The 17,285-nt window shown below is 39.4% G+C and overlaps 1 protein-coding gene across 26 annotated transcripts in view; it reads left to right on the forward strand.

Moving 5' to 3' along the window:
- cast (calpastatin) overlaps positions 1-17,285 on the forward strand; it is a 41,714-nt gene that overhangs the window by 18,098 nt on the left and 6,331 nt on the right. For 9 of the 26 annotated variants that reach the window (XM_044348430.1, XM_044348427.1, XM_044348432.1 and 6 more), the window contains 20 exons: positions 5,090-5,158; positions 8,799-8,921; positions 9,272-9,382; positions 10,183-10,329; positions 10,990-11,136; positions 11,665-11,709; positions 11,794-11,895; positions 12,033-12,113; positions 12,779-12,817; positions 13,655-13,741; positions 13,908-13,973; positions 14,060-14,191; positions 14,312-14,395; positions 14,528-14,632; positions 14,780-14,896; positions 15,012-15,125; positions 16,425-16,502; positions 16,703-16,807; positions 16,935-17,051; positions 17,167-17,280. In XM_044348430.1, the coding sequence (XP_044204365.1) occupies positions 5,090-5,158; positions 8,799-8,921; positions 9,272-9,382; positions 10,183-10,329; positions 10,990-11,136; positions 11,665-11,709; positions 11,794-11,895; positions 12,033-12,113; positions 12,779-12,817; positions 13,655-13,741; positions 13,908-13,973; positions 14,060-14,191; positions 14,312-14,395; positions 14,528-14,632; positions 14,780-14,896; positions 15,012-15,125; positions 16,425-16,502; positions 16,703-16,807; positions 16,935-17,051; positions 17,167-17,280 (1,983 nt within the window). The remainder of the gene's footprint in view (positions 1-5,089; positions 5,159-8,798; positions 8,922-9,271; positions 9,383-10,182; positions 10,330-10,989; positions 11,137-11,664; positions 11,710-11,793; positions 11,896-12,032; positions 12,114-12,778; positions 12,818-13,654; positions 13,742-13,907; positions 13,974-14,059; positions 14,192-14,311; positions 14,396-14,527; positions 14,633-14,779; positions 14,897-15,011; positions 15,126-16,424; positions 16,503-16,702; positions 16,808-16,934; positions 17,052-17,166; positions 17,281-17,285) is intronic. The other 17 variants (XM_044348451.1, XM_044348445.1, XM_044348448.1 and 14 more) reach the window with 11 other exon arrangements.

Below are 17,285 nucleotides of genomic sequence, written 5' to 3' on the forward strand. Positions count from 1 at the left end.
ATAGTTCCATGTCTTTACTATAGATGTGTTTGGAAAAAAAAACATTTAAAACATTATCCATCCCCTGTATTTTATTACAGAGATGTTTGCAAAATAACGCAGAGGTGTTGTTTTCCTTATGTTCTGAGTCACTCTATAAAATGTTCATCTTAATTGGGGATGTAGCCATTTTACCATTGTTCTTTGATGGGGCCCATTGAATATATCAGTCTGAGTCCGCCACTGTTCTTTGTCATATATGATAATTAACTGAATATGTTGGACAAAACAATTCATTTTAAGATGCCAAACTCAGCTCTGGTGATATCACCTCTGATTTCAAGATACAGTACAGAGAAGTTACCTTTATGCTTCACTCTTTGGCATGTTTACTCATTGATCATTTTTATGATCATCTGATACTAACAACACACTGATCTATTGAGCTGTATAATCCCCTTCCTTTATGTTATACAGTCTATTGTTTCCCTTAATGGACAATGAATGAAATAAGCCGCCTGTTTGTTTGCCTGTTGGAGAGATATCTAGGCGGTTCACTGTGTGTGCTGCCTAACCTGTCATTGAAAACTGGAATCTGTCACACACATACACACACATACTGTAGACAAGCAATGAAGGCAGAGCTGGTAGTGAACTTGTGCAATGGTTTTGCTGTCAGACTGAGCCTCAAGGGGAGATTTTTCTTTGTGTATGGTGAAGCATGGTTTCAAAATAGGTCTCCTCACTGAAGGTTATGCAAATGCATGTGGTTGTTCATTTATGCAGTAAATTGTGGTATGTGTTGTCTGGTGTTTCATGTAAAAACTGATTACGCAGGACGGCGCTCATTTTATAATGTCTTGTCATGTATCTATCAATTTTTCCATTTGTTTGCAACTGATGCATCCAGGCTGACTGTGGCACTGTTCTCTATGCATGCATGTGTGCAGCTCTGTAAGAAGAAATACTTGCACTCTGACCTCTAGTAGAAGAGCAACTTATTGAATGTGTGTGAGGGGTCAAAGGGCAAAAAGCTATGTCACATTAGCTTGAGATTAGCAAAAAAGCACATTCCTGTAGGTCTCATCCTTCCATGCTTTTGGTTGAACATGTTGTTTGTTGACTGCGCTCATATGACTAAAGGGATAAATGAGTCACCAAATCCTGTTGGCCAACTTCCTTTGATTTCAACTGGGACATGATAAACACAGGAGGACATGCTCTTAGAGAACTTTTTGGTTTGCCATGATGTGCATGCAGTGGTGGAAGAAGTATTCAGATACTTTACTTAAGCAAAAGTACTAGTACAACAATGTAAAAAAACTCCATTACAAGTAAAGTCCTGTAAGTATTATCAGCTTGATGTATTAAGGTATTGCAGTAAAAGTAGTGGTTTGGTCCCTCTGACTGATGTATTATTATATACGATTCATTAGATTTTTAATAGTGAAGCATCAGTGTGTAAGCAGCATGTTACTGTTGTTTCTTTAAAATTTCTTTAAGTGGTTTTACCAAACCTCTGAACTACTTTAGTAGAAATTGTCTACAGTACCATAAACTAGAATGGAAACCATGGTCAGATTCTTTGTTGGGTTTATTTATTCTTTGATCAGATATTGCTAACTAATGACCTAAATCAGAAGTGAGCGATATTATGTATTATCCTGTATTTTATTTAGGAAGCAAATTTCCTCTACAACTGTTTGTATTAAGACAACAACACAGACATTTTGAAAAATACGCTTATTTGTTTTCTTAGATGAGAATATCGGTACCACTCTCAGATGTCAGAGTGGTATCAATCTTCTAACTCTCTTAGCATCTTAAAAATGTGTACGTAAGCTATTGTCAAAAGTGCTGTTTTGGTATGGATGGTGAAATTCAGGTACTCTATATTAGCACCAGTATAAAAATGTGGGCAGTTTTTTATTTTTTGTTGCTGTTTTTACTTTGTTTTTACTATGGTGCCTCACATTTTGAAAAATAAAGTTATAAAAAAACCACCCAGGCCTAGTTCGATCATTTAGTGTCCCAATGTGGGACTTTTAAACCTTAGCACAATTCAGAACATGAAAATTTCCAACATTAGCTTCATCATTTTGAAATCTTGGCTGACAGATATTTGTTTCATGTGCAAAGTCAATCTGTACAACACATCTGACTTATCATGCATACCACCCAGCATGCAGTATCACTCTACTTCCTTTTTTCAGTTATTGATTTTTTTTTTGGTAACTTAGCAACAATTCATATTTACTGTAACCACAGGAGCAACATGACTTCTGCTGTAGCTGGGGGATGCCCTGACTGTTTGTGACCTCATTTCCTCCTCTGTGCCATATCCTCTGAACAGCATTACAACACTCTTATACTCAGTCAGTTGATATTAACATCATTTCTAAACAGAAAAATACATCAAAGGAGAAAAACGGGAAGTAATATATGAGATGTCTCTTAGGTACTTTATTGATTTTGTTTGTTTTCAACAGTCTTCACACTCATTTCCCCTCTAAGCTGATCAGTTGTGGAAACTTTGAGGAATACTTTCAGCCTCACAGCCTCCCTACAGTTGACGCAAAGCAAGAATAAACACTGTATATGATTTAGATGCTCTAACTCGAGGTGGGTTGTGACCTTATTAGCACCAGTGTGTGAGGCAAACACTGACAGTGTGAAGCTGCAATCATTTCATAATCACAGGTCCCAGATTGCAGAGATTCAGAGTGATGTAATTCACTATGTACTCTGTGTGACTCTCCTATTATTCATTTCTCTGTTACCTTTCACTCACACACATCCATCCTGCCGGCTCAGTTTAACATACATGCAAAGCTGGCTTGACAGGTTAACTCACTCAGAGGCTTACAGGTACACAGAAATGGGATAATGATAATTTGTGAGCATATTTTTTTTGACACAGGACTCTGCAGCATTTGTCAAGAATACTTTCAAATTCATAATAAACACACAACACAGCGTAAAAAACTGTAATCTGTGATTAAACGTTAGCATGTTTTACAGTGCAGTGATTTACAGCTTGTGTGTTTATTTCCAGAAAACCCCATGGCATTCTGCAACAAGTTGGAGAAACAGGCAGTTGAGTAGTAATGTTCACTAACTGGCTGGGTCAGGTCTGACTTCACAATGAAACAACATCACACAATACATTGGGTTGGATGTGAAACTAACTGCGGTTTTCCTGACCTGGTGTCAGCCGGGTGGAGGCTCTCTGCTCTTTATTTACACTACCTGAAAGAACTGGGCTGGGCTCTGCAGTGTACTGGGCTCCACCTGGAGACCGCTGCATACCTCAAAAACCCTGAGATGCAGGTACGACTGCCCTCGAAAAAGGAGTTTATTTAGTACATTGTTAGTGTATTTTAAAGTAAAAACACACTCTTTTCAGTCATCCTTCCATACAAGTGGACTCGAGCAGAGAGCGAGTAAATAGTATTGTTGGGCTTGTGCTGTTCGTTTTAATCCCTCTATGAAGGGATCTACTGGATATTTATATTTTTTGAAGGTTGGCTTTCAAGCTGCAAAAAATACACATACATATACATGGAACATGTTGTCAGTGGCTCAGTGGTTAACACTGTCACCTCACAGTAGGGCTTTGGGTTTAATTGCCTGCCTGAATGAATACAGTGGTTCACATATGTGTCAAATTTAGGAGGTGCTGAAATCATATGTCGGTTCTTCTGGTTGAGGTAAAGAGAAAATACCATTTAAAAATGCAAATGCACTTTGGCTAGAAACAAATATTTGACCCAACAAAGGTTGCACATGTTAAGGGAAGTAACCATTGTCTGTCGAACAGCTTAGACGCCTCCATGCGTGAACTCAGACACTTAGGGCAGTGATTCATCACACATGACTATATATATATATATATTTCATTTGCAAATTGACCTTTTTAGCAGGATGTGATTATCTGTGTATCTGAATGACTATGTGAAAGTCATTATTTCTAGTACACTGATGCTGTTTTGACAACCAGAATTGTCAAATTCATTAACGTTTCTCAATTATAGCAGAGTATACCTTACAGATGGAAATATGAAATATATAATAACTGACCAATAATACATATACCGCTTTAAATGATGAAGTAGTATCATACAGTTAGACATTAGCTGTGGTATAGCTTTTGAAACTAAAAAGTAATAGACTAAATAGGTCACTTAGTAAAAGTATTCTGTCAGTATGCCTCTTCTCACTAAAGTACACTACAGTAAAATGTTTAATATTACTATATAAAAGTAATAATTTGTCATACTCAATAAATTTGCCACTGACTGATGTAACACAGCATATAGTTCAACTCAGGAAAACTCTTGAACTTGCTGCCCTGAACATCCAGAGCTGGTGAGGTCTTTCTTGAGTAAAATCCTGCATGCACATAAAGTAGCTACAGGAACTGAAATGTTATCAAGAGGAAATCTAATGCAAAAGATCACAGCACCGCTGACACCATCTGATAGTTGGTGTGTGAGGATATGAGGTCATCACTGTTATGTGTTCAAGTCCACAACCATGGAGGTCAAAGTCAGACCTCGTTGGGTCTCTTTGTAGACGAATGTGAATTATCTCTGCTTTAATTTTAAACCCTGTGACATCAGCTGAAGAGTAACTTGTGTATCTGCCATTCGTTCTCACTGTCGTCAGTTGCTAAGGCGACCACAGACAACAATAACACTCGGTCTTCTTGTTGTCTGCTGTCAAACAGTCACACCCTTCAGTCTGGCATGTAGTGCTTAAATCAACCACCTCAGACTGCTGTATGATGAATATATTTGAGCATATATTCACATTTTGCGCCACTCCTTTACATTACTGTCTTTTTCTCCATCTTTGTCTTTGTCACTGTCTCAAAAAATGAAGTTTCTCTTTGTGGTAACAGACATTAACAGCATATTTTCCTCTCGATCCAGAAATAAGTTGCATGGAATGTTTTGTTTTCCACAAATGTTGTTAAGTGAGATGTTGCTCTGTGTGAAAGTTGAAGTGATTATGATTTTTGTTGGATTTTTCACTACACATGTGTAACTTTTCTCTCTCTCTCTCTCTCTCTCTCTCTCTCTCTCTCTCTGTCCCTTTCTGTCTCTAGTCGCAGCCTAGCCAGGCCACACCCAAACCGGCGGCTCAGGTCTCCACTGCGAAGCCTGCACAGTTTGAGGTACTGTATCTATCAAACGTTCCACCTTCATACCCTTTAACCTCTTCTCTCTCATGTCACACACTCTGTTTGTGAACTTCCTCTGTTCAGTCAGTGAATTGTTGTCTGGCTGTTGTTCCTGACCCTCCTGTTATCTGGATTCTCTGTTGCATTGTCACTTCCTTTCCTACTCCAGCTCTCAATGTTTTTAATAGTTGCACCATTTTTAAGTCGAGTCAGGGAATAGGTTTAACTGTTGCCATCCGAACAGTAGCACGCAGAAAAGAAAACTTTCCTTTTCCTTCCATTCATGAACAAGAGACGTTACACCCAGTTTCTCAGTCAGTTGGAAACAGTTTAACCCCTTAATGGTGGTTTCAAACAATGGTCTCAGATCAAACTGATTGTCCTCTCGTGTTCAGTCTGATCTGTTGCTAGGTAGGATCTGTTTAGGTAATTTCCAGATGTCAAGATAGTTCAAAAATGTTTGTTTTGCAGAACTTCAGGAAGGGAACATGCTAAAGTAATTGACCAGTATGTTAACTGGTAATTGTGACTATTATGGATGTTTATTTTTAGGATCTGACTTCAACAAAGACTTTATAGGTATTTGGTATAATCTGCATTCTGTTTAACATTTATTTGAGACAATGACAGGTCAAAAAAAATGAAAGTTTATTTCTCTACAGCTCTGTTAGTGAAAGTATGAAAGTCTCTTAATGACTAATTTTTGGATTTGTGTTCAACCTCCTTTTGGCTCCATGACACAGGGAGTCCATTGCCTGATTGTCTTTCAGGAATATCCTCTTAAGGGCACGCTGTCATCGGGCCAGTCAGTGTTTGAACAGGACAAATGTGTTTTTTCTTGGCCTTCATCAACAGGGCTTATATGCCGCCTATTTTGGTGTCTGGCTTGTAGAGAAAGGCTTTGGTGGGATATTTGAACTTACCTTCAAACTAGTTGTGTGCAGAAAATAGGGGCAACAATAGTTGAAATAGTAATGAATCATAGAGTGAGAGAATGGCATGTTTTACATGTACTAAGCTCGTATTACACAGTCATTAATTACACTAGTTTACACTGTTATACTAGTGGAAAGCTTCCAAATTAAGGTGCAATTTAAATGCCATGAAAGAGCTTTTTAAAAAAGTTTAACAACACTGTAAAGGAAGAAAGATCAAAATACTTCTCACATCTTACTGCTGCAACTTCTCACAACCCCAAGTCGCTATATAAGACCATTAACTCCCTTATCTACCACCCTCCCACATCCAGTGAAGTCTCTGCTGAGAGATGTGAGACATTTTGGTCCTTTTTTTGTCGATGAGGTTTCCAGCATTAGAGCCCAAATCATGGCATCTCTGTTAATTCTACAACACAGTGAGGTATATCAGATTTTTAATTCATTTAATGTAGTATCCCAGTCAGATTTACTGAGGATGATTAAGGGCATGAAATCTTCCTCCTCTCCTTTAGATGTTTTACCCACAAGATTTTAAGAGAGGTTTCTGCCTTTTTATCTTCAGATATTTTAACAATTTTTAACAAGTCTTTATCTTCAAGGGTTATTTTTAAATCAGCTGTTGTTCAACACCTACTGAGAAAATCAAACCTTGACACCTACAATCTCAATCATTTTAGACCCATATCTAAATTACCCTTTCTTGCTGAAGTACTGGAGAAAGTGGCTTATTCTCAGCTCAGATCTTATATGAATGACCACTCACTCTTTGAATGAAGTGTCAGTTCTGTTTGGAATTCATCATAATACAGAAACTGCACCTCTAAAAGTTTTAAATGACATTCATTGCTGGCTGTTGTACTGTTTTGGTGTTGTTAGACCTCTCTGCTGCATTTGAAACAGCTGATCATGGAATATCAATTGATTAACTAGAAAACTGGGTAGGTGTGAGTGGGACTGCTCTAGACTGGTTTAAGTCTTAACTTGAGTGACAGAACCTTCTCTGTATCAGTTGGAATGTCTCCTCTAGCTACGCAAATATCACATGCGGCGTTCCTCAAGGGTCTATTCTTGGCCCTTTGCCGTTACCACTGGGTCAAGTTATCCATAACTGCAATGTTTCTTTCCATTTTTATGTGGACGATACACAAATCTTTTTGTCCATAAGTTCATCAGACCACAAGAGGCCAGAAATCTGAGAGTAATCTTTGATTTGGACCTGAACAATTCTAAGCATTTTAGCAATATCACCAAATCAGCTATTGGTCAAATCAGGAGTATTGCCAAGATTAGATCATTTCTTTCATTCAGTGATGCACAAACTCTCATTCATGCTCTTGTCTCCAGCCATCTAGATTACTGTAACTCATTATTTGCGGACTGCCCCAGAAATCCATCAACTGCCTCTAACTTGTACAAAATACCACAGCTAGGGTTCTTACAAGTACTCGAAAATATGAGCACATTTTCCCTGTTCTCGGCTCACTGCACTGGTTACCTGTGGTGTTCAAAATTGACTTTAAAATTTTATTGCTTGTTTTTAAATCACTGAGTGGCCTTGCCCTGTCTTACATTATCGACCTTCTCACTCTCATAGTTTTCCTTTTTGTTTTATGCTTTTATTAATTTATTTATTCTTAAGATTTTTATTTGTTGACTTTTATCTTTGTTTCTTGATTGCATTGAACTTATTCTATTTGTTATTGCTCTGTGTATTTTCTGTTTTTATGTCTGTGAAGCGCTTTTGTAAACTTGTTTTTAAAAAGTGCTATATAAATTAAGTTTATTATTATTATTATTATTATTATTATTATTATTGTTATTATTATTATTATTATTATCATCATATATCATAAGTGACGCTTGTTAGCAGCTGATCTTGGTGCCCCATACCTGTTGCTCGGTTTTGCTATAGTGGGGCACAGCTGCCTGTGTTTCAGTAGCAGTGTGTATGAGCAGTGCAGTGTAGCACAGTGTTTCTGTGGTTCAGTATATGATATCGAACCACAGAAACCCATGACTATGTATGGAACATAATACAGGCAATCTTTTTCCAGATTGCATGACATAATGTTTGCATATTCAAAACCTCAGCCTAGCTATGCTCCCTTCCTTTTATTCTTAAACTTAAAGCGATACTTCAGCCAATAGAAAGATTTAATTAAACCCTGCCTGGTAACTGCCCCAAGTCTTTCAAACTTTAATCGATTAGTCAATTGACAAAACATTTATCGCCTTAATTGCTCTATTTTGATGCTTGATTCATCGCTTTGAGTAATTTTTTAAGAAAAAATGCCAAATTCTATGGTTCCAGCTTCTTAAATGTGGATATTTTCTGGTTTCTTTAGTCCTTTGTGATAGTAAACAATATCTTTGTGTTGGTTGGGACAGAACAAGATATTTGAGGTTGTATCTTAGGATTTGGGAAACAGTGATTGACCATTTTCTAACATTTTATAGACCAAACAAGAAATCGATTAATCAATAATAAAAATAATCGTTAGTTGCATCCCTAGATGACATCATCAGCAATTTTCTCCCCCATTACACAAGACATTATACTCTGTATGTATACAGTAAACTGGCCAATTTATTTAAATACATCAGCAGTTGCCATGAGCACACATAAGGAATGTAAGCATCTAATGACCTGGTAATAAAGTTAGATGATGGACTTCTCCACACCTGGTGCATTTCAGACAGCACCATCAGGATCCACCATGGCTACAAAGCCTGGGGGGGTTGCCACAGCAACAGGCGGGGCCAGAGGAAGTGCTTCAGTTGGGACAGCTGGAAAACAGGCACCTAAAGCCAAACCAGAGGTAGATGAACTCTGGATCCCTAAGTACAATTGGAGGGTCTGTTGGATGTCTGATGTGACGTAACATGAATCACTGCTTCCTTCTTCTGGTCTCAACACGAAGCAGCCCTCATCTCTTCTTCACTGGCTTCATCTTGCAAAACATTTTTACCTCTCTCTGTGTGTGTTCTCTCTCTGACTCAGCCATCCACACACATGTTGACCTTTCACTTGCATCAGAAGCTGAGCATTTCCTGCGTCACATTAATGAACTCTCTTATCATCACGCTTGGGATGAATGTTCTTCACAAACTGTTTTTTGGGCTGACTTCATGAATAACTTTCTTTAAACACATGCTCCTTGGTTTGTAGACTAACACTACGCCGGCAGGTGCTACTGTTATTGACATGTCCTCTGCTGGGACTACTCATGTCGACATGACATCAGCTGGGGCGAGAGGCGGTACTAAAGAGATGTCCAAGGTAATGGTGTCATCATGACCAAAGCGCTGGTCAGTGCTTTTTCTTGCTTTAACCCGATTATCATATTAACTATGAATTCTGTGTTTTTACATTACCTCTGAGCCTTTACCTGAAATTTTAGATTGATTTTCTACCAACAAGGCAGCTTTCAGGTACTGCTAAAAGGCTTTCTACAGCGTGTGCTGGTGGGAAACTCCAACATACATGATTTGTGTATCAGCTGTTCATCAACAGCCCTTTAAATGAAACCAGAAAATTCACGTGATCCTTCCCACAACATCCATGATGCTCCTGTTGTTTATTGCTCATAGTCTTTTGGCAGCTGAGTCTCAAATTTTAGATATGAAGGCTTCCTAAATATGTGCTCGCTGAATTTCCATCACATATCTCCCACAAGTTTCTATTAGATGCCTGAAGCCAGAAAATCAATCTGAAATGTTTGGAAAAAGGTCAGACTGTTTCAAATGCGTATACACTTGTGTCAAGTATATACATTTATAAATGGGCAAAAGCAAGAAAAAGCACCAGCATTTACACTGATCAAGGGTCAGATTAGTCTCAGTCCTGAATCTCAGAGAGCCTGAACTCAGCACATTGGAAACAGCACATTGTATTTTTGCTTTAGTCAGACTACAGTGACAGATCTGACCAGAGATCATTGTACATTTTTTCCTACTTTTTTTTTCACTAACACTGAAAATGTTTTCCACGTCTCTTGTCAATATGTCTACTGGCTTCAGACATGCTATAAATCTTTCATCCTTGTGTTTTGGAGTAATCATTTGGCTACATGTTTGTAGACGACACCTGTCTCCCAAGTCAAAGCCTCAGCTACAGCTCCTTCTCCTGCTGCTGGAGCAGCTGCAGCTGCTGGTGCGACAGCGTCTGCAGCAGCAGGCACTGCTGCTGTGACCAAACCTAAAGAGTCACCCAAAGACACAGCCAAGGTAGACTCAACTTCTAGAGGCTTCTCACACCCTTCAGTGTCTCCACGACTCTCTCAAGGTTTACTTTTCAAGCCTTGCTTCAGCAGTTGCTTTCTTTCTTTCTTTCTGCAACACCTTTGAGTCGCAGAGTCCTATCACAGTCTTATATTTTGTCTTTACCTGAGAGCACTCAGATTCTTGCTTTGGAAATGGTTTGCTTTGGGAGTTTCTTTTAAAACAAGTCACTGCTTTGGCCTTGCCTTTTCTACTTTGGAGGTGACCAGATGTAATAACCAGAAGTATCAAGGACTTTTTGTTCTTAACTCAGCATGCCTACGCTTGTTGTTGTATTTGCGAATGGTGCACACCTGTCCACACCACACACACGTCAGAAATATGAGTCAGCCACAGAGATCAAAATGCAAAGAGACACACAGTTTGTGGGCTTTTCTTTTTGTGCTTGTTTTATTACTCAGTACCTAGTGAAAGACTAATCACTGTCATCAAGTTGGTGGAGGCTTTCTTCTGCTGAACTCAGTTCCTGTCTGTCTTTCATTTATTTCTTTTGTTGACTTGTGTACAGTGGAACTGTGATTATACCCCACTTAAATTCTTCAAAAAATATCCACCATTGCTGACATGTACTCAGTCTATAATACATTCAAATTCATTGTATTTTAGAGTGCCACTGCCACTACAACAGTCAAAGCTGATGCACCTAAAGTTGATCCGGCCAAAACATCAAAGCCAGCTGCAGCAGCCACGGCTGCAGCTGGAAAGGTGTCTGTACAGGGGAAGAAAGAAGAAGCTAAACCGACACAAACGAAGGTAGATGATCCTGAAACCAACAACGGTGGAGGCTGTCTGACACTTTTTGTCCTCTGTACTTCCTGTCTGTACAATATGGCCTCTCTAGCAGATGAGTGGATACCATGTGCTACACTGAATATTTCTGTGGTGTTCTCTGTCCCTTCTCTGTGTTGAACTGAATAGAGCACTACTGTGCTCATGAGATGCCTTCAGGTCCTGCAAAGATTTTTCATTTGCGTAAAACTTTAGTGAAATGTCATGGGGTTTAAAATGATATGAAACTTCACATTTTGTTTTCTGTTCTTGTTCCTATCTTTCTATAATGAGGAAAAGTGTGGTTTGGCCTGGCACATAATTTACAATTTGATCAATTTGCAATCAATTAGTGTGGAAAATACCCAGTAACACTTTTCATAATGCCTCTTTTTAGTCATTTCCTTGATTAAAAGCACAATTACATGGAAATCATATCATATGAAAAAGCTTGTTGTGTTGCACGTTTCATGTCGTGAAGGCCTGTGTCCTGATTCTGGGTCTGGTTTGCAGGTGCAGGTGGAGGTTCCTCCCATAGAATCTAAAGGAGCCAAACAGGTAAAGACTCACTGTGCCCATGGGTTTGAAAAGCATGTCAGTGTGTTGCTTGCTCCAGTGTGCTGAGTTATGTTGCATGTGCAGGCAGCTGAGTTGGATCCATTTGACGCCCTCGCCAGCAGCTTACCATCAAATGATGCTGTCGCACCACCACAGCCCGTATACACTGGGCCAGAGGTCAAAGAGGTACATTATAACCACAGTGTGTGCATTTGTGTGTCTGTGTACAAAGTCTTTACACTTAAAACTGAGCAGGTGTGAGAATGCGCTGAGTTGCAGCATGGCTCTGCTGTGAGTAACCGCGTGTTTTGCATGTGTCACAGCATGACATCACTTCCAAGAAGGGTCAAAAGTGTGGAGAAAGAGACAGCACGCTGCCTCCTGGCTACAGATTTGAAGATATGGTTAGTTCTCTCCAGGCTCCTTCACTTTATCACTTCTTTGGATTCACTCCTTAGCTTTGTCACAGTGCCAGCAGAGTATTATTTGTCTCATCTGACAATCTCACTGTCAGTAGGTTTAATATATTCCTATTTCTTCACTAGGATGTAGTTCCTATGAAAACTGTTCTCTCTACTCTGTGGATTATCCAGAGTAGGGGTAGTTTTAAAATATAATTTCTCAATGCTGTGAGTACCATGAGCAAGAGTCCATTCACCGTCATTATTTTGGGGTGGAGATAAACAGGGATGAGTGTTGAACCTGACTTCTCTTACACCAACTGAAATGCGTCTGTAGCATACCTGAAAGCTGGCATTGAATATTGAGTCAGATTCATCTTTCTTTTTTGCCAAATTCAGACTATTTTATTCAGGCAAAGTTCTGTTTAGATTTAGCATTTGTGAAGTTTGGCTTCTTGCAGAAAAATGCGTTATCTCTCAGTCTTAGAGACAGATATCTCAAAATATGGACACATTAGCAGAAATATGAAAATATGGGGTTTATTTTGTAATTGGGGTGAATTGAGTCTTTAAGGCAATCATTTTTACTCCCAGAATTATTTCAGGATTTCATTTTCTTTTCTTACAAAACTGAATTAAATGAACTAAAATGAATTTGTATTTTCCAGCCTCCAGTTCCTGCAGATGTTAAACCCAAGGATGTTCCTGTAAGTGAAACTTTGCCACAGACACAGTTCAGACAGAGAATTATACTCACTCTTTGTAATCTTTTTCTATGACGTGTAAGCAAATGAGCACACCCTTACATTACACACAGACACACACAGTATGATCTGCTGGTTCCTCTAGAGTGGGGAATGTTGCATTGCACTGGTGGGTGTTGTCTCCACCAACAGCACAGGACCCACCTTCCCTGCTGGAACTCGTTGACTCTTGTCTGACCAAACCCAAACACACGTTTGCAAACCAGATAGACAAACGCACACACTGATATGTCTGTTATATACTTTGATATCAATATGTAGGTAACTATTTACTCACCCTCAACACACCCACATTTGCATCATAGCCTACTCCCTCTTTATCACGTCGTCTTGCAAGAGGCTTCTTTGGTTCTGTGTCTCACTACCTGTTTCCACCCAGATATTTACCTCCAGTGTGAGTTTTGTGCTTTTTACTTTTGATTTTTGTAATGTTTTTGCTAAATCAAATAAGTTCTATGTGTCAAATGCGTCTTTTTGAGAAGTTTATTGAAGATTTTTCTGTCGCCATGGAATGTGAAGGGTGTGTCTATTCTTTTCCTCCACTGTTGCTACATAGTCTGGTTTGCATTATTTTGCCCTTTTGTTCGCTTTTTGACTTGGTCATACATGCCCTCTAGTGGAGGATCACGTGGCTGTTATGGAGCATAGCATGGAATAATTCTTCTTTAATCAGTCAGCTAAGATTATTCTGGGTTTTTGTTGAAAATCTGATCATGTCTCAGTGTTGCGTTTTTACCTCTGATCATGTGGTGATGATGCGTGCTTTGTTTTTCATCTCAGAAACCACTGAGCACGGACGAGGCCCTGGATTCCCTTTCAGCTGGTTTCATGACTTCAACAGCTCTAGCTGCACCCACGAAACAAGAGGTCAGACACTTGGCACTCAAAACTGTGCATGTTACACTTAGCTGCTAATTCATCCTCCACCTTTTCATCCCTTGTACCTTCCTGACAGTATATGTATACTGTTTCTTGTATAAATTGTAAGTGCTTTTCACAAAGTCCCATCTTTTTTCTAACATGTCATACATAGAAACATGCTGATAGCGTCACTGCCTCATCTGCTGGTCCCACTAACTTTGCACCACCTCCTGTAAAGGTACAGTAGGCGTTCACATCTCTGAGATATCATTATACTTATTTTAAGTTATAGATTTTTATAGTCTAATCTCATCTCTGTTGCAGAAAGCTGACGTCCCTGCTGGAGTTCCCCACAAAACCGTGTGTCCTGTTCCTCCTGCTGATAAAAAAGCAAAGATGGAGAAAGTCTCAGATGATTTCTCTCTGGAGGCTGGACTTCCCTCTGCTCCTCCCAAGGTATAGTAATCTCCTTTCCTAAATCATACATCAATTATACTCGTCATTTAATTACGCCTTTGTTATGCATGCGTCTATGATGTGAAAAAACTTAAACATCATCTCCGTTGGCTGTTGCAGAAAGTAGTCCCCCCTGTGGCTGTGTGTCCTGCTCCTCCTGCTGATAAAAAAGCAAAGATGGACACCAAGCCCAAGAATAATGAGGTGAGAAACAGGAGATGGAGTGCACACAGTAATCCGATGCATTTCTTCCTGCTTTCATGCTTTTTTTGCACATGGGAGGAAGACTGTTGAGAGATAGTAGATTATATACTTCCTCTCCTGTTCTCTCCTCAGGGTGACTTTATGTCTCTGGATGCTCTCAGTGCTCTTGGCGACACGCTGGCAGCACCAGAACCAAAACCTGAACCCCCCAAACTCAGACCTGAAGACATTGTCTCGGTAAGAGCACAAACAGTCAGACTGGCTTGTCGTCACAGCCGTTGATGGCTTCTCTAGTAGACAATTCAGTAGATGTCCCCTCATTTCCTCTCAGAAACATTTATTGAAATATATCCTGCCAGACAATTCTTTATTTCCTTTTCATAGCATGACAAACTCAAGAAGGAGAAGGGAGTGCGTGTAGGAGAGAGGGAGGATGCACTTCCTCCAGAGTACAGGTTTAAAGAGGATGAACTCAAAAAACTGCCTGCTCCTAAACCTGAGGTGAGACTGCGACAAAGTCATTGTAAGGGTCTTAAAGAGTTACTGTGATATGAACAGAATAATAATTGCCGGATGTTGATATACAATATGTTTCCTTCCTCCCCTTCTCCTGCAGCCCACCATGGATACTGGTGAGGCTCTGGATATTTTGTCTGGAGACTTCATGACCTCCTCAGCAGCTCCTGCCGTCCAGGCTCCTGTTATCAAGTCCTCAGCTGCTGCTGCACAGGTACACTGGTGATCTGTTACTGGTAACAGCAGACACTGGGCAAATCTCCACTGATGTTGTAAAGCTTAAACGAATATGAATACATTCATATATTCATCATAGAACAGATAATTTACTGGAAACAGATATGACCACCAAATTGGGCTGGAATATTGTTGTATGATATGATAGTTTTTTCCCGCTGACCTGTCACCCCATTGACTCAGTTTTACCACAAACATCACACCACTTCTCAATCATTACTCGGTTAAATCATAACACACTCAGTCTTTACAGTGGTGGCAAGATCTATGATGTTCATCAAGGATAAACGTCCATAAATCTTTTAGGAAATCATAAAAATTTCAGATCTTGGCTCATATTCATCACATTCAGGCGTTTCTTTAGTATCAAAGTAATCCAGACAGTTGTTGTTTGTACGAGGCGTAATTTTCTATGACCATGTGCATAGTTTTAAGTTCAATATTTAGACATTCAGCATGTTAAAACCTCAATAACTTCACAAGTCTTCATCAGATTTGTTGTGCAGTACAGGATAAAGCTTAACTGACATTATTTTTAACTCATGGTTCATATTGAAGCCTGGCACTTTGAGTAACTTGACAGTAGATTGGACTGAAGAGCTGAAGTAAGGGACTGACTCAAAGGTTCATGCAAAATGACCAGACACCATTCACAAAAACTTCAGATCAATGTAATTTCCAAATGGACCACCTCCCAGTATATACACAAGTGCTAGTTTTAAAGAAAAATCATGAATCATCTTGGCCCAAAGCAATTCTGACTTGAAATTTCACACTGTTAAAACTGAAACCCCATTCATCAACTTAAAGAGCTTTTACTTCAGTTTAAACTAACTTCTTTCTTTTTTTTGAAGGTGGGGTTCAAATACAAATCATGTTTTATTTGATTAATTCACGTACATGATTTAACATACACAAATGGCAGTATAAAACAATTTAACACCGAAAGTAAAGCTGTCTAGACAATTTCTAACAATTTCCAGTGGTAGGATCCACCCACCAGTTTAAATCTGAATACTGACTTTTTTGTGATGCAGATAAAAACCGCAGCTTTGTGTTACACACCTACAGTATTCATTCCAATATGAACTATTGATTGTTTGCAAGATATGACAGTACCTACACCAAATAATTACTAATATAAAAGCAATCATGGCAAATACTACTGTAAGGTATTTGAAAGAGATTTAAGCATAACTTTATGTATATATTGAACAAGTTATGGGATAACTTTACAGACTGCAACCCTTAATGTCATCTCTGTTGTTTGATGTAGAAAGTTGAATCCTCTGCAGTTCCTCCTGTGGCTGTGAGTCCTGCTCCTCTTACTGACAAGAAACCCAAGACTGATCAGGTGGGATACAGGAGATGTACTTTTTTTTTTTTTCATTTTTTGTCTGCCCTTTTCCCCTCTCGTGTTTCTTGTCTGTCGTCTTTCGATAGGTTGTCTTGTCATCCTTCCATGTGGGATAAACATTTTATTCCAATAATTAAACAATATACATGAATGACAGACCAGTAGAGCAGAAACTCAATCTCTTATTCTCTCATCAGGATGACTTTATGTCTCTGGATGCTCTCAGTGCTCTTGGCGACACATTGGCAGCACCAGAACCAAAACCTGAACCCCCCAAACTCAGACCTGAGGACATGGTCTCGGTAAGAGCACAAACAGTCACACTGTTGTCCTCACGCTTTCTCACAGCCTTTGATGTCTTCACCCTTGGAGTATTAAAAACTTCCCCACCAAACAGTTCCTTATTTCCTCTTCTTTTCCTTTTCATAGCATGACAAACTCAAGAAGGAGAAGGGTGTGCGTGTAGGAGAGAGGGAGGACTCACTTCCTCCAGAATACAGGTTTAAAGAGGACGAACTCAAAAAACTGCCTGCTCCTAAACCTGAGGTGAGATTGGGACAAAGTCACTGTAAGGGTCTTAAAGAATGACTGTGATAGAAACACAATAATAACTGAAGGATGTAGATATATAATATATTTCCCTCTTCCCCTTCTCCTGCAGCCCACCATGGATACTGGTGAGGCTCTGGATATTTTGTCCGGAGACTTCATGACCTCCTCAGGAGCTCCTGCTGTCCAGGCTCCTGTTGTCAAGCCCTCAGCTCCTCCTGCACAGGTACA

Source organism: Thunnus albacares, chromosome 4, assembly GCF_914725855.1.
Source record: "Thunnus albacares chromosome 4, fThuAlb1.1, whole genome shotgun sequence".
NCBI lineage: Eukaryota > Metazoa > Chordata > Actinopteri > Scombriformes > Scombridae > Thunnus > Thunnus albacares.